The 27,630-nt window shown below is 52.9% G+C and overlaps 1 protein-coding gene across 1 annotated transcript; it reads right to left on the bottom strand.

Moving 5' to 3' along the window:
* Nucleotides 1-5,442: 5,442 nt before the first annotated feature.
* LOC119847154 (cytochrome P450 2F3-like) lies at nucleotides 5,443-24,575 on the bottom strand. Its single transcript, XM_038381662.2, is given in 10 exon segments — nucleotides 5,443-5,695; nucleotides 5,988-6,129; nucleotides 17,059-17,246; nucleotides 17,766-17,907; nucleotides 19,457-19,633; nucleotides 20,657-20,817; nucleotides 21,370-21,504; nucleotides 22,294-22,320; nucleotides 22,323-22,455; nucleotides 24,396-24,575. Coding segments are annotated over 10 exon segments (1,467 nt in total). The 3' UTR covers nucleotides 5,443-5,513.
* Between the last annotated feature and the right edge of the window lie 3,055 nt (nucleotides 24,576-27,630).

Raw genomic sequence — 27,630 nt, 5'->3', positions numbered from 1 at the left:
AGGGTACAAAATGTGAGCGAGGCCAAACAGCAAAAATTAAGATGTTTGTACACCAATGCGAGGAGCCTAGGTAACAAAATGGAGGAACTAGAGCTACTGGTGCAGGAAGTGAAACCAGATATTATAGGGATAACAGAAACATGGTGGAAAAGTAGTCATGACTGGACTACAGGTATTGAAGGGTATGTGCTGTTTAGGAAAGACAGAAACAAAGGTAAAGGTGGTGGAGTAGCATTGTATATCAATGATGAGGTAGCATGTAAAGAAATAAGAAGCGATGCAATGGATAAGACAGAGTCCGTCTGGGCAAAAATTACATTGGGGAAGAAAACTAGTAGAGCCTCTCCTACGATAGTGCTTGGGGTGTGCTATAGACCTCCGGGATCTAATTTGGATATGGATAGAGCCCTTTTTAATGTTTTTAATAAAGTAAATACTAATGGAAACTGCGTGATCATGGGAGACTTTAACTTCCCAGATATAGACTGGAGGACCAGTGCTAGTAATAATAATAGGGCTCAGATTTTCCTAGATGCGATAGCTGATGGATTCCTTCATCAAGTAGTTGCTGAACCGACTAGAGGGGATGCCATTTTAGATTTCATTTTGGTGAGTAGCGAGGACCTCATAGAAGAAATGGTTGTAGGGGACAATCTTGGCTCAAGTGATCATGAGTTAATTCAGTTCAAACTAAATGGAAGGATTAACAAAAATAAATCTGCAACTAGGGTTTTTGATTTCAAAAGGGCTGACTTTCAAAAATTAAGGAAATTAGTTAGGGAAGTGGATTGGACTGAAGAACTTATGGATCTAAAGGTAGAGGAGGCCTGGGATTACTTTAAATCAAAACTGCAGAAGCTATCGGAAGCCTGTATCCCAAGAAAGGGGAAAACATTCATAGGAAGGAGTTGTAGACCAAGCTGGATGAGCAAGCATCTTAGAGAGGTGATTAAGAAGAAGCAGAAAGCATACAGGGAGTGGAAGATGGGAGGGATCAGCAAGGAAAGCTACCTAATTGAGGTCAGAACATGTAGGGATCAAGTGAGACAGGCTAAAAGTCGAGTAGAGTTGGACCTTGCAAAGGGAATTAAAACCAATAGTAAAAGGTTCTATAGCCATATAAATAAGAAGAAAACTAAGAAGGAAGAAGTGGGGCCGCTTAACACTGAGGATGGAGTGGAGGTTAAAGATAATCTAGGCATGGCCCAATATCTAAACAAATACTTTGCCTCAGTCTTTAATAAGGCTAAAGAGGATCTTAGGGATAATGGTAGCATGACAAATGGGAAGGAGGATATAGAGGTAGATATTACCATATCAGAGGTAGAAGCGAACTGAAACAGCTTAATGGGACTAAATCGGGGGGCCCAGATAATCTTCATCCAAGAATATTAAAGGAATTGGCACCTGAAATTGCAAGCCCATTAGCAAGAATTTTTAATGAATCTGTAAACTCAGGAATAGTACCGAATGATTGGAGAATTGCTAATATAGTTCCTATTTTAAGAAAGGAAAAAAAAGTGATCCGGGTAACTACAGGCCAGTTAGTTTGACATCTGTAGTATGCAAGGTCCTGGAAAAAATTTTGAAGGAGAAATTAGTTAAGGACATTGAAGTCAATGGTAAATGGGACAAAATACAACATGGTTTTACAAAAGGTAGATCGTGCCAAACCAACCTGATCTCCTTTTTTGAAAAAGTAACAGATTTTTTAGATAAAGAAAATGCAGTGGATCTAATTTACCTAGATTTCAGTAAGGCATTTGATACCGAGCCACATGGGGAATTATTAGTTAAATTGGAGAAGATGGGGATCAATATGAACATCAAAAGGTGGATAAGGAATTGGTTAAAGGGGAGACTGCAACGGGTCCTACTGAAAGGCGAACTGTCAGGTTGGAGGGAGGTTACCAGTGGAGTTCCTCAGGGATCGGTTTTGGGACCAATCTTATTTAATCTTTTTATTACTGTCCTTGGCAAAAAAAGTGGGAGTTTGCTAATAAAGTTTGCAGATGATACAAAGCTGGGAGGTATTGCCAATTCAGAGAAGGATCGGGATATTATACAGGAGGATCTGGATGACCTTGTAAACTGGAGTAATAGTAATAGGATGAAATTTAATAGTGAGAAGTGTAAGGTTATGCATTTAGGGATTAATAACAAGAATTTTAGTTATAAGTTGGGGACGCATCAATTAGAAGTAACAGAAGAGGAGAAGGACCTTGGAGTATTGGTTGATCATAGGATGACTATGAGCTGCCAATGTGATATGGCTGTGAAAAAAGCTAATGCGGTTTTGGGATGCATCAGGAGAGGCATTTCCAGTAGGGATAAGGAGGTTTTAGTACCATTATACAAGGCACTGGTGAGACCTCACCTAGAATACTGTGTGCAGTTCTGGTCTCTCATGTTTAAAAAGGATGAATTCAAACTGGAGCAGGTACAGAGAAGGGCTACTAGGATGATCCGAGGAATGGAAAACTTGTCTTATGAAAGGAGACTTAAGGAGCTTGGCTTGTTTAGCCTAACTAAAAGAAGGTTGACGGGAGATATGATTGCTCTATATAAATATATCAGAGGGATAAATACAGGAGAGGGAGAGGAATTATTTAAGCTCGGCACCAATGTGGACACAAGAACAAATGGGTATAAACTGGCCACCAGGAAGTTTAGACTTGAAATCAGACGAAGGTTTTTAACCATCAGAGGAGTGAAGTTTTGGAATAGCCTTCCAAGGGAAGCAGTGGGGGCAAAAGATCTATCTGGTTTTAAGATTCTACTTGATAAGTTTATGGAGGAGATGGTATGATGGGATAATGGGATTTTGGTAAGTAATTGATCTTTAAATATTCAGGGTAAATAGGACTAATCCCCTGAGATGGGATATTAGATGGATGGGATCTGAGTTACCCAGGAAAGAATTTTCTGTAGTATCTGGCTGGTGAATCTTGCCCATATGCTCAGGGTTTAGCTGATCGCCATATTTGGGGTCAGGAAGGAATTTTCCTCCAGGGCAGATTGGAGAGGCCCTGGAGGTTTTTCGCCTTCCTCTGTAGCATGGGGCATGGTTGACTTGAGGGAGGCTTCTCTGCTCCTTGAAGTCTTTAAATCATGATTTAAGGACTTCAATAGCTCAGACATAGGTGAGGTTTTTCATAGGAGTGGGTGGGTGAGATTCTGTGGCCTGCGCTGTGCAGGAGGTCGGACTAGATGATCAGAATGGTCCCTTCTGACCTTAGTATCTATGAATCTATGAATCCCTCCCACCTATCTCTCCTGTTACGCACCCTGCTGGCCTTCCATCCCTCTCACCATCCCTCCATCCATCCCGCCTTCCATCCCTCTATCCATCCATCCCTCCTGCTACACATCCTGCTGGCCATCCATCCTTCCCTCCATCCCTCCATCCATTCATTCCTCCCACCATCTCTCCTGCTACACACCCTGCTGGCTATCCATCCCTCCTTCCATCCTTCGCTCCATCTATCCATTCATCCCTCCCACCATCCCTCCCTCCCACCCATCTCTCCTGCTACACACCTAGCAATCCATCCATCCCTCCCTCCCTCCCTCCCTCCCTCCATCCATCCATCCCTCCCTCCCTCCATGCTTCCCTCCCACCCATCTCTCCTGCTACGCAGATGGCTGGCCATTCATCCCTCCCTCCAGCCCTTTCCCATAGGTATCCGCCAATGGAGCTGCGACCAGTCGACACCAGCCTCAGGGCTGCTCTAACTCATGCTGTGCCCCCTATTGGCCCTGGGGGGCAGGGAATAGCCAGAGCACAGTGTGCTTTGGCCACACCCCCAATCCACCCCCTGTGGGGCAAATAGCCACGGCACAGTGTGTTCCAAATACACCCCCAATCTCTCCCACACACACATAGACTGGGAGCAGGGTCCTTATACCAGCTCCACACAGTTTGGGGAGGCACCTGCAGAAGGACTCAGATTCTCAGGGCACCAATCCTGGCATGGGGTGAGCGTGGCTGAGAACTGGGGTGTCTCTGCCCAGAGACCTGATACACACTCGGGTTGCTGCCGTGCCCCAAGCTCCAGCCTGTTCCCATGTCTCCTGCAGTTCTGAAGACCCTCCTCTCACACCACCTCCCCCGGGTTTGCCTCAGTCTCCCCCTTCCATCCAGCTCCCAGATCTTTGCCCTACTCCCTCCAGCTTCCAAGCGGTGATACGATCCAGCTGACAGGGGTGGCCAGGCTAGCAAGCCCTGGGTTAATATGTCACTGCACTGGGTAATAGATCAATCCAAAGTCCAGGTTATTCAGTGTCTAACCACTGACCCAGGTACCAACCTCCTGGCACCTGGGCTGATGGAGAGGTAGGTTAGAAACAGTAGCTGCCTGGAGAAGGAGCCCTTGCCTAAGCCAGTGACAAAATTGTCTTAACACTTTAGCTTCAGGTGCTTTTTCCTCTGTGATGTTAGCAAAAGCCGGAGCCAAGAACCAATTAGGCTACATGAGGCCCGGTTGTGAGGGACTCAGTCAAAACCCTAAACAAAGTCACTTTCCCAGGCTAGTGGGCGAGGAGATGTTGTTATTTCCTATTGAGCTCATGTTACTGGCTTTCAAAAACCCAGCTGGTCGTTGTATTGACCAATTTGCCCGTTTACGTTCGCCAAACCCCCAACCCCCAATGCTATGTTTGCCTTCTTAGATCTAGGCTTAGCAGAATTTTTCTTAGACTTCTGATGAATTATATTGGTGTTTCTTTTTAAGCATTTTTTTAATGTAAATGTTCCCAGTTGCTCAAAATGCAGGGTTTTAAGCATTTTCCCCTAGTTGTATCAATTTAAATTTTCACAGTTATGGGAAATAAGGGGGCGAGGAGGTCAGAGAGTGGGGGAAGCAGACAATGATTACTTAATGACAATGGATGATGAGATTCAAAGCTCTAAGGTTTTATAACTAGAGCCCTGCGGATACCTGGGCCCAGCTCACGCTCCGAGACATTCTCACGCAGCCTCTTGCTGACTTGGCCTACCTGGGAATTTGGACGTACAGGTTTTTTCATCAGTTTGCGTGGGCAGTGAAATGGACGTTTAACGACACGTGCCAATAAAAATCTCACCATGCTGCCCCTTTGTCTTGCTTATGCTGCTAGTCGGGGTTGTTGAGGTTGGTTCCTAGAACTCTGCAAACATCAAATTCAACTTCCTCGTCCTTTTCCTCCAGAGAACCCCAAGGAAGGAACGTGTGTGGGGCTCATCGGCGGGGCTCAGAGCTCCTCTGGGTGGCCCGGGCTCAGAGTTCAACCCCGGCTGGCTGGCCGGGACTTGAGACTCCTCTGGACTGCGACAGGCTGGCTGGGGTTCAGGGCTGCACTGGCAGGCTGGCCAGCGAGAGTGGGGAGGCAGAAGGGGCGGTATGGGGTGAGGCCTTAGGCAGAAGGGGTGGAGCCTCGGGTGGAAGGGGGGGCCTCTCTGCCTCTCTGAAGTAGGGGTGACTGCACCGCACATGGTCCTCAGCTTATGGGGGGCTTTTGACGCGGGGCGCACTCTAGCGCGGGAGCAGCCTGAGTTCGTAGAGGTGGGGGATATTCCCCAGCCCGCTCTCCACAGGGCTGGTGTCGAGGGCACCCGGGTCGCCGAGCGGCTGCAAGGTGTAGCGCTGTAGGATGGCGGTGAGGAAGAGGAAGACTTCCATGCGTGCCAGGCTCTCGCCCACGCACACCCGCTTGCCTCGGAGAGGAGACAGGATGGCAAGCAGGGTTAGAGGGAAACCCGAGAAGTAAGTACTGACGGATGCTGCGTAGCTGGGCCAGAGCACCAGGTTCCAGCCCCAACTCTGAGCGAGACCAGGGCACAGTCAGAGCAGGGAAACAGGATGTCTGTGCTCCGGCCCTCCTGCTCTAACCACTGAACCCCAGTCTCCTCCCAGAGCCAGGAGAGAACCCAGGAGTCCTGGCTCCCAGCCCCCCTGCTCTAACCACTAGGCCTCACCCACTCTTGAATGTGGATACATGCCTCTTACCTGCAGAGAATGGCATGAAGGCATTCCTCTTCTGGAAGTGCCCGCTCCCATCCAGGAAATGCCCAGGGTCAAAGACATCCGCGTTTTTGAACTGACTTGTATCCCGGAGGACTGAGCTCAGCAAGGGGATGACGGTGGTGCCCTGGTAACAGAGAAAAACACCTGGGAGATGACGGGACGCAGACAGTGCCAACACATCCTACCCCTTGACGTGGGCAGGGGAGGCACCAGCCAAGCCCAGGGACATCTTCCAGTCATTTCCATCCCATGGCCCATCCCCTTTTGCTTAGTGGTTGGCCTTCACCCTGCGCACCTCCGGTGAAGCAGAGCAACCACCTGCCTGAGCAGAGGATGGACACCAGCTGGGGACAGCCAGAGCATCCTGTGGGTCGCCAGCCATGGGAATTGTAGTTTGGCTGTTTCATGTCCCCCATTCTCCCCTGTGGGCCAGGCTTTCCAGACGGACTACATCTCCCATGATGCACCATGGCTTGGGACACCCAGGATGCACCAGCTCTCCTCATCCAAGCGGGGACACTGTGGTGCAACATGGGAGATGTAGTCTGACCAGCAAGCCCAGCTTTATAAAGGAGAAAGGGAGCATAAGGAACCCGAACTACATCTCCCATGGTGCACCATGGCCAGGGACTCCCATGAGGCAGTGCCTCTCCTTGTCCAAGAGGGGATGCTGTGGTGCACCATGGGAGGTGTAGTCTGATCGGGAAGCCTGGCCTGTAGAGGAGAATGGGACATGCAGCACTCGAACTACATCTCCCATGAAGATTTGCAGCAGCCTTTTGGGATTGAAAAGTTTCAGTTCTCAGCCCAAAATTTTCAGGTTTCAAATTTTTGCCCCAAAATTGAAATGTTCCCCAGTTTTCATCAAAATTTTCCACACAAACAAAAAAACCCAGTCCCCCCACCCCCATTTCAATTAGTTCTGCTTTACCTCTGGCCAGACCCCTCCCTACCTCACGCCTGACGTGCCTGCCCCCCATGTCCGAGGTTCGGGGGGAGTGGGCAGCTGGCTGGACTCAGCACATGGCTTGAAGGGACCACTTGATGCCAATCCAGTGCATCGCACGGTGGGTGACCGAGAAAGCCTGGGTGAAATGATCTGGCAGAGTCATCCAAATCCCACGGAGGGTCTTTCCACAGACTTCAATGGACCAGGACCTGGAGGGGGCAGAGTTGGTCCTGAGACAGCAAGAGATCTCAGCATTCCCCAGCACCTTGGTCCTGCCCTTGCCCTGGCACAGGGAGCCCGACCTTGGGGATCACGTATCCTCTGAACGGGATGTCCTGGGTCGTGACGTGCGGGAGGCTCATGGGGATGACGTCAGCGAATCTGTGCACCTTGTGGATCACGGCGTCGATGTAGGGCATGCGGCTCCGGTCCTGAGTCACCAGCAGGCGGGACCGCCCGATCACCCGGTCAATCTCCTTGTGAACTTTCTCTGCACTGAGAGGAACAAGACTGAGCCCAAAGGCGGGGGTGGTGGGAACGACGGCCTGGATCCTCCACTCGCACAAGCTCCCACACTGACAAAACCCCAGTGACGTAGAAGATAACAGCCTACTATTGCTACCAGCAAATGGACTCCAGATTCAAACTGGTGTGAGGGAGAGGGAAACACACCCAACCTATCTCCACTGTATTTGTGCAGGTAGCATTGCAGGTTCGGATGGGTACCGTTGGTCCAAGTTCCCAGGGGGTGTAATCTGGCATTGCTCCACTGGCCTCCATGGGGCCAGAAATCTGTGGGGCCACTAGACAGTCTGGCCCTTTCACCCTGTTGAAACAGGCCTGGGACCCTGTTTAAGATTCATTAGGGCTGCCCCCCGCACCCCACCCCAGTACGTACATGTACCCTCCACCCCCTGTCCCAATTTCTCACACTTGCTGTCTGGTCATCCTAGCTCACCGTGACCCCCAGGTTTGTCCTGTTTGTGCTGCTCCTGCTCTCTGAATGGGAGAGTCTCGTTTCTCTTCTTCATGGCAGGAGACCCCGTCCTCTCCATTGTGGCCGCAGTCCCGGCTGGCTCTGCGCTCAGCGACAGCGGTCCTGTTCCCCTCACTTTTCCACCCACTGGTTCTCGGGGACCAGGTGCTTCTGCAACCACCGTCACAACATCCCTTGGCCTCAGCCGGCCCCCGTGCCTCAGGTGTCCCGCCGAGCCGTGGCCCCAGTAACCTAGCTGCCTCCTCTCCAGCTCATCCCTAGGGCCGCCGTGTCGTCATGCGTCTCTTGCTCTTCACCTTGCCCTGGGTTCTGGAGCGGCACCGAGCACTCTGCTCCCAGGGGCACATCTCTGCTCTCCCCCAGGGCAGCTCCCGCTCTCCAGACAACTTGCACCAGGGTCTTCTCCAGTGGCACCCGGGGCTGCTCTGGCTCCCACCGGCGTTTTCGGTCTCCGCGGAAGCGCCCTGCTCCTCCTGTCATGGGGCAGCTGTGTGTTGCCAACCCTGCAGATTCTGTCTCCAGTCCTGTCTTGGGATACGCTGACCCAACGGGAGCCTTTCTCCTGTCGTCCTTTGTCTATCACAGCCCCCTGAACTCTTAAAGAGCCCCAGCACACAACAGAGAACTAACCCCTGGATACCGCTACCCTGAAAGGGACAGGTCACCCCATCACAGCCTGCTCTCAGCTGGCATCACTTACTGCAGCACCGAATCACACCAGCTGGGGCCCATGCCCCGTATTCTTGTCATACCTGAGCCCTTTCAGTAACACCCATGGGTTTCCCCTTCGCAGCACGGGGGAGAAGTGTGATCTCTGTGTTACAGATGGGGAAACCGAGGCACCGAGCAAGGCCAAGACTTGAACCCAGAGCCCCCAAGTCCCAGGCCAGCACCTTAGCACCTCCCCCCGCCCTACCTTTTATCTCAAGATACTTCATGAGAAGCAGGATCCCATATCTCAGGCTGGTGCTGACCGTCTCCGTCCCCCCGGCGAAGAACAACTCCAGCGTCGTCATGACCAAGTTCTCGGTGGTGAACTCAGTGTCGGGGTTCTGCTTTTCCTGGGGCGGTGAGTGAGGAGCACAGGGCTAAACAGAGACTGGGACGGTTCTTGGGGTACCCAGGACTGTGACCCCCCAGACTCGAGTGACGGGGAACTTGCTGGTGCCAGTTAGGCATGAGCGCCCAAACAGCACCAGCCTGGGGTCCATCCAAAGCCTCTCCTCTAGGCTGGGCCAGCCCTGCCTTTGCCAGGCAGGTTAACAAGAGGTGGCCCCCAAGCCCCGAGGCCTCTGTGCTAGCCAGCCCCTGACACCGGCTTCTCATGGAAATCGCAGCCCCAAAGCAGCAACCGTTCACCACTTTTCCCTTAAAGCACCTGGAAAACAGGCCACATGGGGAGCACTTACAATAAAACACAAGACGGTTGATTTAAGGAAGAATAGAGGCTCCATCAGAAGCAAGAGGGACTGACAGGAACCAGGGCTTACAATACAAAACAGCATCATCCAACGAAAAGATCAGGGCCCCGTCATGCCAGGCGCTGTAGAGACTCCGGCCAAGATTAGGGCCCCGTCGTGCTGGGATTTCCCCGGGGTCACCCAGGGGGACCTGTGAGAGTGGGGCACAGAACTCAGATCTCCTGCCCCTTGCCCAGGGCCATCCCGGTGGCCGCTCCATTACCTGGGCCATCTGGAGCAGGAAGCAGTCGATGTAGCTGTCGGGAGAGCTGGGATCCAGCAAGTCCTGGTGCCGCTTCGTTTCGCTTGAGGGCGTCAGCGCTGTGGAACATGGCATTGTGCCACCCGGGCAGAGTGGCCAGGAGGGTCGGGAATGCGTTGTAGAGCTGCAAGAGACGGGCATGAAGGGAGCTGGTGACTGCACACGCCCAGCACCCAGGGGGTGGCCAGCAAAATAGCCAGGAGCAGCCGGGATCTCAGTGGGTCCAGACACCGAAACGGGAGGTCACGTGTCCAAGTCCAGAACAAAGAGAATCTGCCTGTGTGTCTATTCATCCATCCCGCCTCCCCGCACCACCCCTCCATCCATCCGCCCCTCCCGCCTTCCCCCACACACCCCTCCATCCATCTGCCCCTCCCGCCTTCCCCCCCATCCATCCATCCATCCATCCATCCATCCACCCTCTTACACACCCCTCTATCTGTCCATCCATCTATCCCTGCCCAGACCCCTCCAGCTCTCTGTCCATCCATCACGAGGGTGACTTTCATTCGGTCCCAGCCCGGCGCCCGCATCTGGCCCCAGCCGGAGCTCAGTAGGGTGAGGAACTCCCGGTCCTTGTAGTCAAAGCGGCTGCCGAAGACGAGAGAGCAGATGATGCTGGAGACAGCGGAGCCCAGCAGGCAGGTGGGGTCAAAGGGCCAGCCTGGAGGGAAGGGGAGAGAGCTCCACAGGGCCCAGGGAAAGCGGATTCATGCTGCAAATGGTGCTGGGGCTTTCAGCACCGTGGAGAGGGCAGGGGAGCCCCAGGAGCCAGGGCAATGGACTAGCCTGGGAAGCTCAGGGCCCACCCAGCCCCGAAATTCCTCCCCCACAGCCTTCACCAGCTGCCGTAGAGCTGCGAGACCCCGACCCAGGTGTGCAGGCCACAAGTGGCACCATAATGTGTCTCTTTGCAGCCCGTGACATTAACACGCAGCGTGAGTGGATTAGTAACCGATCTACGTTACTAACCAATCAGGAGACCTTTACTATGTTAGTCACCAATTATGTGATGAACTTGCATGAAGTTCTTAACTCATTTTCTGCAAGAATAATATATAGAGCTATAAACGAAGCCTTTTGCCTGTCAGGCTGTTGAAATCTGATTCGAGAGTGCACTTAATTCACACGGCTGTGACCTTCTTAGGTAAGTTGATCGCTGATTTGACTCCTGAGCCATGGAGGTCCGAGCATCTCTGGGCTAGAGGAAGGTGGAAGAGTGGAAGGTGCCCTCGTGGGCAATTCAGGAATAACTTGCAGACGTTTCTTCTTCCACCCCATGGTTAAAAGAAAAGGAGTACATGTGGCACCTTAGAGACTAACAAATTTATTAGAGCATAAGCTTTCGTGAGCTACAGCTCACTTCATCGGATGCATAGTAACCCCATGGTTACTATCCAGTTGGCTTATGGCCCAAAGATTAATCATTATTATTAGGTGTATTACAGTAGCACCTAGCAGCCCCATCACAGACTGGGGATCCATCATGCCAGGCGCTGCCCAGACCCCAACTGAAATCAGAGTTCTGACTCTTGGCTCTAACCTCTAGATCCCCACTCCCCGCCCAGAGCCAGGGAGAGGTCCAGCTGCAGGATGTTCCCGATGAAGGGAAGCGGTGTGGGACCCGGGGCGAGCTTTCTCCTTGCTAGTGCCTTTCTCCACAAAACAACAAACAGGAGGCATTAGACGCAGACCCCCAGGAGCAGAGAGAGGACTCCAGAGAGCTCCATGGTGGAATGGGGCTCGGCCACTCCGGCCAGTTGAGCTGCCTGATCTGCACAGTGGCTGGACACGTAATAATTAACCGCTGTGCCGCTCGCCCAGACTCTTGTGGTTACAGCTTCACCCGCTGGATCCCTTTATATTACTGTCTCGGCTGGAGCAGGCGTCTCCTGCCAGTGTCAGCAATGCCAATTCACTCCCTGACAGTGATTCAGTAGGGAAACGTTGTTCAAGAATGAGAGCCGTATTAATTACATTACTGCTATTATATGTATTACAGTAGTGCCTGGAGGACCCAGCTAAGACTGAGGTCTCATTGTGCTGTATATTGTGGCCATTACCCAACCTAGGTCTCACTGAGTTCCAGGCGGACTTCCCATTGGCTTCCTGATTCACTTCCTGTCGACATCCCATTGATGTCTCATTCACTTCCTGTTGATGCCCCATTGACTTCTTGTTGACTCCCCATTGGCTTCCCATTGCTTAGGGTTGGGGAAACTAAGGCACAGACCAAACCAGTGATGCACCGAAGGAGTTGGTGGTAGTTGGTCCTCCCATAGTGAATACATTGCTCGTGTGGCGGAATTCCTTATTGGTGAATAATGCCCCAGCCCATGGACACCCACCATATAAAAACCCATCAGCCCACGCTGAGTCCTTCCCTAGGCCATTAACTTCTTGTTGGCTCCTTATAGACTTCCCATTGGCTACACTGACTTCCTGTTGATATCCCACCGATGTCCCATTCACTTCCTGTTGACTCCTCATTGATTTCTTGTTGACTCCCCATTGACTTCTTCTTGGCTCCTTATTGACTTCCCATTGGCTACATTGACTTCCTGTTGACACCCCATTGACTTCCCCTTGGCCCCTTTGACTTCTTGTTGACTCCTCATTGATTTCCTTTTGACTCCCCACAGACTTCCCATTGACTTCACCAAGCTCTGCCTCAGCAACATAATGGCTGAGCAAAAATTGACTCCAGCATTCAATATTGGGCCCAATGTGGAGGGGTCTCAGGAACCCAGACTCCACCCTGAGCCCCGCAGTGTGGTGTGGCAGATTTGGGGCTGCTGTGTAATAATTTATGAACCCTGACCCTTGGCCGGATGATTAGGTTGCTCACTGAATGCATGGATTGGGTTAACTCAATACAGCACCATGGCTCCAGAGAGACAGCACTTGAGAACTGTTAAGAGACAATGTCAAAGCGATTAGCTGGGATGGTTTTGCCTTGATCTGCTGCTGAGCCCACAGGCTGGTTTTGATGAGGCTCCTGGAGCTGGGATAAAAAGAGACAGGGAGATTTCAAACAGAAATATTCGTGGAGGAGAAAATTACATCCTGCCCAATTCTCCCCACATAGTCTGGGCACATCAATCCCAGCTTCAGCCCCACCAGGTATTAATGAGGCCAGGAGATCGGCCAGATTTGTTTTTAATAGAGGAGTTGGACTGTCCTGTCAACAAGAACATCTGTCATTAGCCTTCCTTTTTAAAAAGTACCATGTTATTCTACAGACATGGATTCTAGTCCTGGCTCTGCTGTCTGGGACAAATCGTTTCACTGTTCTGTGACTCAGTTCCCCCATATGGACAATGGCGCTACTGATTTCAGCCTCCTTTGTAAAAGACATTGAGAGCTATGGATGAAAAGAACTAGATTATTATTATTATTCCAGCAATGGTCTAGAAGAGCACAGCGTCCAATAATGTCACCTGTTTACCTCAACACTATCCTGTGGCCATGAGTTCCACAAGTTAACTTTACAATGAGTATAAAGAAATATGTCATTCGTCTGCTATTGTGATTCACAAATATTAGCCTATCTGACTCAGTAACATCCTCTGGCTTCTCCTCCCATAGCACATCTTCATTAATCAACTAGGTTAACTCTACAGGGAATGAACCCTGTTTTTTAAAACATGGGACCACTCTACCAGCATCACTAGTAGGTGCATGATTCAATCTACCACATTGCAGAAGCCGACTGGTTATATTTGCCCCCATGGTGACCTGTCCTGTTCCCCACCACCACCACCCCTTAAATCAATGAGCCTGCAATTCTGCAGCACAGGGGAAGGAGAAAATAAACTACCTGACATTATAAAACTAGTTTTATTTAACTAGGAACACAGGACACAGCTTACATAACGTTCACCCACAGCCCACACTAACCAGCCAGCAGGACAAAGGAGTGAAAGAGGCAAATAGACTCAAGTGGTTTTAACAGGGAGTCAGCCATGACGTTGAGTAATATTTGAAAAGGGCCAGGTGTACATCGGTATTTTGGCTGTGTCAGAGGGGTCACGCAACAGCTTAATGACACATCGGTGTGTAATTACAAGATCACTTATATAATTGTCTCTTTGCACTATCGGAGCTAATTATTTATATCCTACACATGGAGCACATGTTTTGTTCTGGGCGGCAGCATTGCCTAGTGGATAAAGCATTGACGTGGGATTCAAGAGACCTGGGTTTTAGCCCCAGTTCTTCCCCTGGCTTCCTGGGTGACTGTGGGCAGTCGCTTCTCTCCCCCCACTTCTTTGCCTCTGTTTCCCCATCTATTAAACAGGGATAATGCTATTGACCTCCATTGTAAAGTGTGTTGATCAAATGCACTATATAAATGCTAGGTCTGTAGATTATTGTTGAACATTTATAGTGTGCAAACACCGACAAGCCAACCCAGTCGGACTCCGCTGCGCTAGGTGCTGCATGAACAGAAATGTCATACAGGTCCCAAAGAAGCTTAAAAAAACTAGAACCTAGGAAAGAGGTTGAGTTGAGGTCAGGCTCAGATAGCTCCTGGGAGCAACGCCCCACCTGTCATTCACTTTTTTTCCAGTCGTGCTGAACGCAAAGGGTCCAAACAGCATGACGCTGGTACCACACAAACAAACAAACACACAGCAAGGTTGGCTTAACAGAAATTATGAGCTTTGTGTATAGAATATATTTTGGCTTCTGGTTTTGCAGTCACATTTTTCTCTGCCACCGTGAAGACTAGAAACGTGCTTAAAAAAACCCAAACCAAAACAAAAGCTGAGCTCACAGAATCCCATGACTCAGGCGGCTGGGGATTAAGACGGCACACAGCTCCCCATGAAACCCCCCAGAATTGCCGACACTGAGCGGGTGTGAACCAGAGTCCCAAAGAAGGGACCCTTAACCTCTGAAGTCTACATTTTTCAGAGTAAGTAATGAAGCACCAGCGCCCAAGAAAAGGGACGTTTTGGAAAGTGCAGCACGTCCACCCTATGAAAATCCATCTGGCACCAGCTCTCCGTGGCAGCTGTGTAGCTCAGTGGGAGATGAAAACGTCCATCATCCCAAAAACAGCCTTTCAACAATCTAAGCGCTCCTGAGATTAATTCACCGCAAGAGGGAAGGTGTTAAAGACACAATCCCTTTCATCAGCTTATCCGTGGGCATGTTGGCAGGGTGGGAGGAATTTAAACCTTTTCCTTCCAAGGAGGCCTGGTGAGTTTGCTCAGGTGGCCTTTCAAGCAGAAATAAAGACACGGAGGAAATATAAACAGCCTGGCTTTGCGATAGCTACATTGGGCCAAATTCTGCCCTTTTGAGAACAACCAGAGCAGGAGAAATGTTTGTTTTTGCCACCGTCCTTCTGGCTGCCGTGTCTCGTGGTGAAAGACACTGGAGAGGTTTGCTGCCCTCCTGGGCCATGCGCTATGAAGCTTGGGAATTTCAGACATAGCCAGAAACAACCACCAAATGAGCCTCTAAGAGATGCACTTGGATTCTGTCTTCGCTCCAAACACTGGTCGTTACCCTGAATGCACCTTCGTTTCTGGTAAAACTATTTGCAAATTCTCCCCCATGCAGCAAGAGGAATTTTTTGTAGTTATTAAAAAGGCCAAACATTGTGGATGGACGAATTGGAAAACTTGGACTTTTCAGGTGGCCTGAAAGAAATTCTTAGGACATCCTATGGAAAACCGGGATTGTCCCAGGAAAACTTGGCTTCATAGATTTTAAGGCCAATAATGACTATTATGATCAATTCATTTGACCTTCACGGAGCCCACTAACTTGTGTCTAATTAAATGATCTGGTCAGAGAATGGCCCCAAAATAATTCCTAGAGCAGATCCTTCAGAAAAAACATCCCATCTCGATGTAAAAGTTGTCAACCGTGGAGAATCCACCACTTCCCCAGGGAGTTTGTGCCCTAAATTTGTGCCTTTTTTCTAATTGGAATTTGTCTGGCTTTAACTTCCAGGAGTTGGTTCTGCCTTTCTCCTCTAGCGTAACGGGTCTGTTAGGCCCCGTGAAAGTATTTATAAGCTGGTGGCAAGACACCGATCAATCATTCTGATGAACTAAACAGAGCGAGATACGTGAGCCTCTCCAAGCAAAGCTGTTTTCCAACCCGCCAATTGTTGTTGCAGCTTTTCTCTGCGCTCAAAATGCAGACAACAGAACAGGAGGTAGCTTTCCCAGCTCTGCCCCACCAATGCCCGGTGGCTCTTCACTTTAATAGCAGCAACCCGGCCAGCCCCAAGCCTTCAGCACATCAAGACTCAAAAAAAAAATCACGGGATTGGCCAAGATTTGGGTTCGTTTTATTTGCTTCTGGTTTCTTTACTCGAGTCAAGTTTCTAAACTTTTCTCTATCACCCCCAGAGCTGGACAATTTTTATTTGTATTTGAGTTTAATGAAAACTTGAACCAAACTCACAAATCCGGAGCTCAGGACTTTAAAAAGAGAGAAGACCACCGTCCTGAGTAGACACTGCAAGCAATGAGGCCTGTGAGCTCATCTCACGCGTTCAAAGGCTGCGAGACACGAGGCTGTGAAAGGGGGAGCCAGGTGGGATGGGGCAGCGGCTCACTCAGCGAGGGACAGCCCGGAACTCGTAGGGACATGGCACGTTCCCCAGGCCGCTCATCAAGGGCGAGGTGTCGATTTCCTCTGGGCAGGTGAGGGGTGTGAGGGCGAAGCGCTGCAGGACGGCAGTGAAGAAGAGGCAGAGCTCCATGCGGGCCAGGCCCTCGCCCAGGCAGATCCTCTTCCCTGGGGAAAGAAACACAGTGACGCGTCCGGGCCGTGCACAGGGGTGAGAGGCATTTCAGGATCCATCGCACCTCAAGTCTCGGTTACCCTCTCCCTGCACTTGTGGTTCAGGTGCCTTTAAGACCCCTTTCATGTTCCCTGTATTCTGGGGACCGGCTCCCAGTGTCTGTCCATCCGTCCTCTCAGTCTGTCTGTCCATTTATCCAATGATCCACCCTCTAGCCACCTGGATCATTTTCTGTCTTTCCACCCTGTCCATCCAGCTGGATTGTCCATCCATCCGTCTGTCCATCTCTTGTCTGTCTACCCACCTACTCACGTGTCCCTCAGCCTCTCCAAAAATCTTTCTTTCCATCCCTTCACCTACCCAGCCATGCTATCTATTAGTCTACTTATCTATCTACCCACCTGTCTATCCTATCTATCCATCCCAACGCACACCCCTCTCTCTGGCCATCCGTCCATCCATCAACCCACCCATCTGCCAGTCTATCCAGCCACGGTTCCAGCCGTTCCCTCTCCGCACACCCTTTGGAAGCTGACAAGAGGGAAGACTCCAGCCCGGGGGGACAGAGCCATGTTTTCTTGCTCGAACGTGAGGAGGAGGGAAATCCCATTACCTCTGGCAGCAGGAAACCCCTGAACCGGGTGTCCCGGGTCACCATGTGCAGGAGCCCCATGGGGATCACGTCGTCGAAGCGCTGCACCTCGTGGATCATGGCGTCAGTGTAGGGCATGCGCGCCCGGTCGTCTACCGATGGGCTGCGGTGCCGCCCGATCACCTGGTCAATCTCAGCGTGGACTTTGGCTGCGGAGAAACAAGCGGGATGGGAAGCGGTTTCTGGTTGGGTGGGGCAGCCTGACATCCTGGCTGGTCACACAGGCAGCATGGACACGCTCGGTCTGGAGCTGGTTACTTCTGAGACCTGGCTGGCGATTTCTACACCCGCCCTTTTAAAATATAGACAGTGGCTTGGATCATCCCTGACTGCAAGGGGGGCAGGGCCGGATCCTGATCTCAGCCTCCCGGGGTCAATCCAGCGTCACCCCTGACTCCAGTGAGGTTGGGGCCAGATTCTGATCTCAGCTCCCCTGGGGCCAATCCAGAGTCACCCTTGACTGCAATGGAATCGAGGTGAAACCTGGCTTCCGTTCCCAACTCGGACACAGGCTCCCTGTGTGACCTTTGGACAGTCACTCGACACCCCCCCCCACCTCAGTTCCCCCTCTGCATGGGGGGCTAACCATCCTCCAGTCGCTGGAGGGCCCGGCCCAGAGGGAGCCCTGCATTAGGAATAACTGAGTCCCCCCTGCCCCCACTGCTCACCCTGTGTCTCCGGGTACTTCATGAGGAGGAGGAAACCGTAGTGCAGGGTGGTGCTGACGGTCTCTGTACCCCCGAAGAACAGGTTGTGTGTGGTCATCGCCAGGGTCTCCATATGGAAGTAGCTCAGTGGGTCCTGGTTTTCCTACAGGGGGAGGCATCCACACCTCCTCAGTGGGGGCTGCCCAGAATTCGAACCCACAGCGCTCGGGTATGTCCCACCCTCTCCCCTTAGTGGCTGCTCCACTGATTCAGTTTCTGGGTCTATTGTTGCTGCCAGCCGAGGGGGCTAATCCCTTAGCTCAAGGAGCGGAGCCAGATGCCGCTAGCCCTGCACCTCCCCGGTTCAAAGACCCCCGGCTGGTGACAGCCTCTCTGAACAGCCAGGGGGCCCAGTAATGCTGGACTTTCAGGACCCCTGAAATATTTGGCAGAGGCACTTCTCATTTGCATGGGGGCTGGGGGAAAGGATGGGGCCTAGTGGCTAAAGCACAAAGCTGGCCTTCAGGACTTCTGGGTTCTATCTGCAGCCCTGGGAGGGGGTCTAGTGGTTAGGGTGCTGGAGGGGGACGGAGTCAGGACTCCTGGGTTCCATTCCTGACCTGCTGACTGACTTTGGGCAAGTCACTTCCCTGTCCCTCCCATGCCTCAGTTTCCCCCACTCTAAACTGTCCTGCCTCCCAGGGTGGAGAGCCATGAGAATTAAGCTGTTCATGTTTGCAAAGCGCTCCTCAAACCGCAATTCTCCAGCAACGCCCCACATCGAGGGCAGGGCTGTGAGAATGTGATTCACCAGAGCTTGGGTTACAGCTCGGCCTCCCATGACAGATTCAGACGAGGCCCCGGAGATTATCTCCAAGCAGGCAGAAACCTGTACAGCTGGTGATGCAGCAGGGAGGGTCTCCAGACAAACTCCCCTCCCTACAAGTGCGGGGAGCGACTCGGGGCTGGTCGCGGGCCACTGGCCTGCGTGGCATGTGGCTCTGCGGAGCCAGGCCAGGAGCCTGTCCCTTCGAACATCAACCCCCAACAAAGCCAGTCGGCTCCTGCAGGCAAAGTGCCAGCCGAGGTCAGAGGCAGGGGACAGGTTTTGGGCGAGGTGCTTGAGGCTTTTTTAAGCCACTTTAAAGGCGAAGGAGCCGGGAGGGCTGAGGGGGGACAGGATACACCCAGCCCATAGCAACAATGTTTCAGCCAACCCCCAAACAATGCCTGTATTACAGGAACACCAAGGAACCCCAGCCATGGGCTTGCCCCACACTGCGCTGTGTGCTGTTCATTGTTATAGCTATTAGGAGCATTATGGCAGCACCACCCCAGCCCCGGGCCAGGCACTGTAAGGACACAAGACCACGAATCCCTGTGGCACCCAGAATCCCCTTCTCCAACCAAAATCAGGGCCCCCCCTTGTGCCAGGCAATGCCAAGCCAAGGGACAGTCCCTGCCCCAAAGAGCTCACCGTCTGTCCAGGCCTAAGAAGGCCCACTATCCCCATTTCACAGATGGGAAACTGAGGCACAGGGCAGTCACCCAATAGCCAAGCCAGGAACAGAACCCAGGTCTCCTGGGGCTCGGCCCAGTGCTCCAGCCACTAGGACACACTGCCTCTCTTATTGAAGCAGACGCAGTTTTAAAGGGGTCAGTCGGCCCACCGCCATGTCCTGCCCCCCACCCCGTGCCCAGAATCCTTTCACCTGCTCCATCTTGAGGAGGAAGCAGTCGATGAAGTCATGGGGGCAGTTGGGGTCAAAGGATTCCTGGTGCATCTTCACCCGCTCCAGCATGAAGAGCCGCAGCTGCTCGAAGTTCTCGAAGATCTTGTTGTGAGGGCCCCGCAGATAGGACATGGGGCCGGGGAAGAGGTTGTACATCTGGGGAAAGGGACACGAGTCACCCCACGGAGCGTGTGAGCTTGGTGCATGTGTTACCATAACACACAGGACAGCAGTGCACACACATTACCATCGTGAGCTCTAGGTGTGCATTACCATGATGAACTCTGCGTGCAGAGCACGTGCATTACCATCGTGAGCGCTGAGCATGCATTACCGTAGTGAACTCTGTGCATGTGTTACCATAAAGCATGGGTCAGCAGTGTGTGCGCATTACCATGGTGAGCTCTGTGCGTGCATTACCATAACAAACAGGGAAGCAGAGCATGTGCATTACCGTGGTGAGCTCAGTGCATGCAATACCATAGTGAGCTCTGTGCACATTACTGTAACGCACGGGACAGCAAAGCACGTGCATTACCATGGTGAGCTGAGCTCTGTGCACGTTACCATAATGCACAGAGTAGCAGTGTGCATGCATTACCATGGTGAGCTCTGTGCATGCAAAAAATTAGTGAACAGAGCAGCAGTGCATGTGCATTACCGTAACAAACAGGGCAGCAGTGCACGTGCACTACCATAGTGAATGCCATACGTTCATTACCATAATGACCGGCCTGGCGCTGTGTGCGTTCCCGTCATGAACGGGCCAGCAGGGCCGCGTATGCACGTCACCCTAACGACCAAAGCAGTGCGGGCAGGTCGCTCAGTCCATTACCGCGGGCGCAAGCCAGGCCACCATCATGAATTGTGCCCATGCCCGGCACGTTACTGTGATGCGCTGTGCAGGGCACGACCGTGTCCGTGTGTGTTGCCGACACCAACCGTGCATGGGCGTGCATCCGTTGCCATGACGACCCATACAGGACATGCACCGGGGGGGTGTGCATCACTCCTCCGGCCGGCCAGAGGCTTTGGTCGAGCGAAGAGACGGCTGAGTGGGGACCAAAGGGCCAGAGACCAATTGCTCTCCATGTCCACCCAGGGGGACACTCAGGGCGACCCCACCCACAGATGCAAGGAGACCCCACCAGGCGCAGCCCCCCCCCAGGCAGCACCCACCTGGCCCCACGGGGAGCTGAGCAACTGGAAGTTCTGGTTGATGAGGCCGACCAAGGTGAGAAAGCTCCCGTCCTGGTAGTCGAAGCGGTCCCCAAAGACGATGGAGCAGATGATGCTGGAGACGGCCCGGCTGACGAGGAAGGTGGGGTCGAAGGGCGCGGCTAGTGAGGGGAGGGAATTGGCTGTGAGCAGCAGGAAGTCACCCCGAGGAACGGTGGCAAGCGGGGGGCCCAAGCTAAGCAGTGTCTGGCTCGGTCATTGCTGGGCTGGGAAACTGCGGGGAGGGGGGAGACTCAGTAGAAGGGGGAGGGGTTCCCCTTGGTGTCAGTACAGCGCTAGGGGTCGCTGCGCAGCAGGGGGCGCTCTCGTCTCTCTGTGCTGACCCCAATGCCCCAGCCTGGCATTGGGGGGGTGCTGTGGGGCATGGAGTGGGGCGGGGGAATCAGCAGGCAGGGCTGGCCCCAGGGGGTCACTAGGGGGCGCTGTGGGGCAGGGAGCGGGGCGGGGAGCTCAGCAGGGGGCGCTCTCCCGGGCAGTCGGCACTGGCCCCGAAGCCCCAGCACACTGCTCGGGGGCGCTGCCCCCTGGGCCCTCAGCAGGGACCTCGCTGCAGAAGGCTGCAGAGCTGCACGAATACCTTTTGCAGGAATTGCGGCTGGGGGAAGCTGCGTCCCGGCTGAGGGCAGCAGCCTGGTGTCACCCGGGCGGCCCACACTGCGTTTGGGCGAGCTCCTGCCCCAGGCACCGCGCCTCCTCCTGGCTCCGCTTCCCCATGCCGAAGTTCCGCAGCGTCCGCAGGGCGAATCTCCGCAGGACTTTCCACTTCTGCCCGTTGCTCAGGGCGACGCCTGGGGCAGGGGGCAGGGAAGGAAGGGCACCAGAGAGCCCAGCTCCCCTGAAATCAGCTGGGCTCCCCCCACCGACACCAGCCCCACGCGTGGAACGACTAACAAGATCCGACCCCCACTCATCGGCAACCAAGGGACCTGCCCTCACTGCCCTCTCAGGGCCAGGAACAGAACCCAGGATCCTGGCTCCCAATCCCCTGCTCTGACCACTAGCCCCCACTCACCTCCCAGAGCCAGGGAGAGAACCCAGGTGTCCTGGTTCCCAGCCCCCACTGTTTTAACCACTATCTCCTACTCCCCCTTAAATTGGTGTCTCTCTCTCTCACACACACACACACACACACACACTGAGGGAAACTAGGAATCCAGGACACCCAGAGATGGCCTGTGACACTGACTCTTGATCTAAAGCACTCGGGGGGGGGGGTGTGGATGATTATCCCCATTTTACAGGTGGGAAAACTGAGGCCCTGCAAGATGCAGGGACTTGCCCACAGCTGCACAGGAGGTGGGTGGCAGAGCTGGGAATTTAACCCAGATCCCATGAGAGCTTCTTACAATTTAAACAGACAAAGGGTGGGAGGGGAAACTGAGGCAGAGAGCCGGGAAATGACTGGCTGGGGCGCCGGGGGGAGTCACCCAGCAGGTTATTGGAGAACTCGGGTGTCTTGGCTCCCAGTCCAGTGCCTAAGCCGCTAGGCTCCTCTGTGGGTCCTGCCCCACTTCCCCATGTCTGTAGGAGGGTTGAGCGGCTGAAAGCCGGGAAGGGGAATGGGAGGGATTCCTTACCATTTCCTTGGGTGAAGCGGAAGACCACGGCAGATCTCCACACCCGCTAAACTCCTCGGCCTGGTCCACCAGGGCCTCCTTCACCGCCTGGTAGCCACACAGCACCACGGAGGGCTGGGGGCCCAGGTTGAGGGTATAGACGGGCCTGTAGCATTCGCTCAGCTGCAAACACAGAGAGACCCAAGGGTCAAAATATGGGACCCCGAGCCGAATATAATCACACCGCCTCACTCCAGCCACTAGTCCCCACTTCTCTTCCAGAGCCGGGGAGAGAACCCAGGAGTCCTGGCTCCCAGCTCTCCCTGCTCTAGCCACCAGCCCCCACGCCCCCATCAAAGCTGGGGAGAGAACCCAGGAGTCCGGACTGCATGTGACCTAGTGGCTGTTAACACTCAAGCCTCTCAGGGAGTTTCCAACAAACAGGGTTTCAATGGAAAATGCCAACCTGTGAGATGTTTCTGACTAAATCCGCCCAGTTTCCTAGCGGACAGCGAGGCCAGGGCTGAGCTTCCAGGCTCCCCAGCTCTGGGGCAGGACTCCCCCCCAGACTGCCCCATCTCTGCAACCCACTGAGCCAGCTGCCCCACCAGCCGAGCAGCCCAGGAAGCCAGCTGGCCCAAGACCCTGGAAGCCCTGGGGTCCCCGGCCTGGGGCAGTCCCCCTGGCGGAGAAGCTGCAGGCCCTGGCCCTGCGCAGTGAAAGGGACATGGCTGTCGTCAGTTTCACCGTTGCTATTCAGTGGGGTCAGGCTGAAACTGACAAAAATCACGTCCACTTCATGAGCTGCCGGTCCTAGGTTGGGTGTCATCGTTTTAGAGATGCTAAGGCAAGAAGTGGCCATCTAGTCTGCCCTCCTGGCTCGCACATGCCCAGAACGGCCCCAGAGTGCGTCCTGGCTACGAACTTTCAGCAGAAACAGCCCATCTCGATTTTAAATGGGCAGCAAAATAAACCAAACCAAGCCAAAACCGTGTTTCCAAAACAAATGTTTTTGGGAATTGCCCTTTCTCCGACATTTTTTTTTAATTAAAATTTGGAACAAAACCAAAATATCAAAACTTCCTATGAACTAGAAATTCCAAGTTTCGGCCATTTCTAGTTAGCATGGGGGTCGTGGGGGGGATAACTGGGCATCAGGACTCCTGGGTTCCATTCTGGACTCTTCCACCAGCCCCCTGCATGACCTGGGGCAGGTCACTGCTGCACCTGTGCCTCAGTTTCCCCATCTGTAAAAGCGCTTTGAGCTGCTCTGATCCCAGGTGGCGGCAAGCTGCTACCTTGGAATGTTTTATAAACTTGAGTGGCTCCAACATGGCACTAAGACGAGTCACTAGCCGGGCTGCCCCCCACTTTCTCCTGTGTACCCAGCTATTAATGGTAAGGACTTTGCAGAGAGTCATTTGCCCCCTGTGTGTCAGCGTGGACATGAATAGGGCATCAGCAGGGAGCTGCGCCCTAGGTGGCCTCACTGAAACCTTCCTGCGGAGCAGCTCGACCTCTCGCTTTCGTCCAGCCTCTGCCCAGTGTAGCTGGATGCTCCACATTCTTCATTAGGCAACCCTGCACTTCAGTACCTGCTGGGAGCCAGGACCCCTGGGTTCTATCCCCAGCTCTAGCAGGGGAGTGAATGAGTTTGAACAACAAGGACTGGGAGTCAGGACGCCTGGGTTCTTCAGTCCCTGTCACTGATTCCTTGTGTGACCTGAGGGAAAGCTGCAGCACCCAACACATGGGGGCCCCAATCCAGACCGGGGTCTCCAGGTGTTACTGTCAGACACATACAAAGGGAGACGGGGGTTGAGTGCCCAGTACTAGTGCTGGTGTTTGCACGGGGTGTTGAGTGCTGGTGTTTGCACAAGTACATAAATCACAGTGCGTGAACAATGTGGGATAAGGCCCTGGATACGTTAAATCTGAGGCTTCACTAGCTGCGCTGTCCCCCCTTCTGCTAGCAGGGCCGGGGACCTGCCTGGGTCAAATTAGCCTTCCTGCCCCGCCCCTGCCCCCTCCCCCCAGCGACAACAACAGGGACCCAGAAATTCCCCAGCCTGCTGCAGGGATTCCCAGCCTGTTCCCACACCAGCCCCCAAACTCCTCCCTACTGTGAGAAGAGACTTGACCATGTCCTTGGTATCGAGCTGCAGTAAGTTCCCCAGCAGGGGCAGCGGGCGCGGGCCTGGGGGCAAACACCCCCTCTTCTGCGGGCCCTTCCCGTGGAGGTAGACAGCCAGGCAGGAGAGGACGATGAGCATCAAAAGCAGCCTGGCAGTGTTGATCTCCATGACGCTCACTCAGGCACAGCACCACGGGGCGAAGTGAAGCGGAGAACCCAGGCAAAGCCAAGCGCCGGGTGAGCAGGGCTGCTCCTGGCTGCACTGGTACTGAATGACTTTTCTGGTGCCCTGATGACTGACTCTTTGGGTGGTAAAGGGGCAGGTTTCGGAGCCAATTGACTCCCCAGGCGGGCAGGGCCCAGGGCTTTGTGCCAGCTGCGGTCAAGCTGAGTGAGTGTCTCTTTCCCAGGTGCGCTCTGGCAAGGAGGCTGAACATGGTGGAATGGGGATTTTGCAGGTCCACGCTGAACCCAGGGTGTGGTACCCGCTTGTAAGTTCTTCAACACGTACGCCCCCGCCTCTAAGAGCCAGGAGGAGAACCCAGGAGTCCGGCTCCTCGGGCTAGCCGCTCAGCCACACTTCCTCCCAGAGGCAGGTGTAGAGCCCAGGGACTGGAAGGGCCCTCAAGGGGTCACCTAGTCCAGTCCCCTGTGCGGAGGCAGGACTCAGTATTACCTAGCCCAGCGGTTCGTGTACCCCTGGGGCACACAGAGGTCTTCCAGCAGGTACATCCACTTAGCTAGATATTGGCCTGTTTTTACAACAGGCTACATACAAAACACTAGCAAAGTCAGTACACATTAAACTGTCATCCAGACAATGACTGGTTTATACTGCTCTATGTGCTATCCACGGAAATGTCAGTGCTCCAATGGAGTTATAATGACATGGGAACAGTGAGAAAGTCGGCCGTGTCAGTAACAGTGCGCTGGGACACTATGTGCATTGTCACGTCTGGTTTTGTAAGCACGTAGTTTTTAGGAGAGGTAAACTTGGGGGTACGCAAGACAAATCGGACTCCGGAAAGGAGGACAGGAGTCTGAAAAGGTTGAGAGCAGGTGACCTAGACCATCTCTGACAGGTGTTTGTCTGACCTGCCAGTGACGGAGATTCCACAATCTCTGGGCAATTTATTCCAGGTCTTAACCAGCCTGGCAGACAGGGAGCTTTTCCTAATGTCCAACCTAAGCCACCAGTGCTGCAGTTTAAGCCCAGTGCTTCTTGGCCTGTCCTCGGAGGTTAACGAGAACAATTTACCTCCCTCCTCCTTGTACCAGCCTTTTATGTACTTGAGAACTGTTCTCGTGTCCCCCCCTCAGTCTTCTCCAGGCTAAACACACCCAGTTTTTTCAATCTTCCCTCACAGGTCAGGTTTTCCAGACCTTTCATCATTTTCTTGCTCTTCTCTGGGTTCTCTCCAATTTGTCCACATCCTTCTTGAAATGCAGCACCCAGAACTGGACACAATCCTCCAGTTGAGGCCTAATCGGAGTGGAGTAGAGCAGAATTACTTCTCCTGTCTGGCTTGCAACACTCCTGCAAAGACAGCCCAGAAGGATGTTTGCTTTTTTTGCAACAGCGTTACACGGTTGACTCATATTTAGCTTGGGGTCCACTCTGACCCCCAGATCCCTTTCCGCAGGACTCCTTCCTAGGCAGTCGTTTCCCAGTTTGTGTGTGTGCAACTGATTGGTCCTTCCTAAGTGGAGTACTTTGCATTTGTCCTTATTGATTTTCATCCTGTTTACTTCAGACCGTTTCTCCAGTTTGTCCAGATCCGTTTGAATTTTAATCCGATCCTCCAAAGCACTTGCAACCCCTCCCAACTTGGTAACATCCACAAACTGTCACTATGAACTCTGTGTGCCATTATCCACACCATGGATGATGTTATTGAACAGAACCAGAGACTTTCACTCACTTCTAGCCTCTAACCGCCCCTCCCGATGCCCAGGCAGCCAGCAGGATAATGCCACCACACTAAAGTCAACGGGGCTGGTGGACGCAGGTAGGTGGCAGGGCCGTCCCTAGGCATACGCAGAATATGGCTGGGTAGGGCACCTGAAAATTTGGGGCACCCCTGGATCTCAGTGTCCACCCTCCCGGCTCTTCCTACCCCTGTTTGGACCCTTCCTGCAGGCTCCCACAGCTGGCTACTGCAGCCTGGTGACTCCTACTCCCAGGGGATCAGGGGATAATACTGCTGTAGAGTAGCAGCCGTGTTAGTCTGTATTCGCAAAAAGAAAAGGAGGACTTGTGGCACCTTAGAGACTAACAAATTTATTTGAGCATAAGCTTTTGTGAGCAATGTAGCTCACGAAAGTTTATGCTCAAATAAATTTGTTAGTCTCTAAGGTGCCACAAGTCCTCCTTTTCTTTTTGCGAATACTGCTGTAGGGCCCCATAAATCCTAACGGCCCTGCTAGGTGGGGTCCGGGGATCAGCCCCTGGCTGTATCTGCGCTGCAGAGATAATACTTGGCTTAATCCGCGGGGTGGTGAAGCCATAAGTAGCTAATAATTAACCATTGCTTGAGTCGCAGAAATGCTCTGGATTGACAAATGTTGCGAATTATACCTGCGAGGTCACGCACAGTTCGAGTCTAGGCTGAGGCACACGAACAAAGTCCACAATTGCAGAGTTCCCAAAGATACTAAGTTTATTACACTCGAGCGTGGTGTCCCCCTGCTAGTCAGGAGGGGACCCCGAATGCAGGTTTTACAAAGATTATAGACCTTTTAGCACAGCATGTTGCCCTCGTGCATTGGAAACCTTAGGCAATAGACAAACCCCTTTCTTACCTTCCACCCATCCCTGCTAGGTACATTCCCCCTGCTAAACTATTACTTTAACTACACACCATGGCCCTGAAGCAATGCACCAGTAACTTTTCTTATCAGGATGGGAGGCCCACATCAAAAGGCCAGGAGGCAGGGAGGTAGGAACAGACAACAGACAAGGGGGAGCGTTTTCACAGGAATGCAGTATCTAAGGAACACTCCTCCTGGTGCATGGTGTGCTTGCTTTTAGACAATGGTGGGCCCAAACCAAAATGGAGTCACATATGCTAACTTTTCCTTAACACAACTGTTAAGAACATAAGGAAGACCAGATCGGGTCAGACCAAAGGTCCATCCAGCCCAGTAGCCAACACCAGGTGCCCCAGAGGGAGTGAACAGAACCGGGAATGATCATTGATCTCTCTCCTGCCATCCATCTCCAC

The sequence above is a fragment of the Dermochelys coriacea genome, chromosome 23 (genome assembly GCF_009764565.3).
Source record: "Dermochelys coriacea isolate rDerCor1 chromosome 23, rDerCor1.pri.v4, whole genome shotgun sequence".
Lineage (NCBI taxonomy): Eukaryota > Metazoa > Chordata > Testudines > Dermochelyidae > Dermochelys > Dermochelys coriacea.
This window is presented reverse-complemented; position numbering and strand designations above follow the sequence as displayed.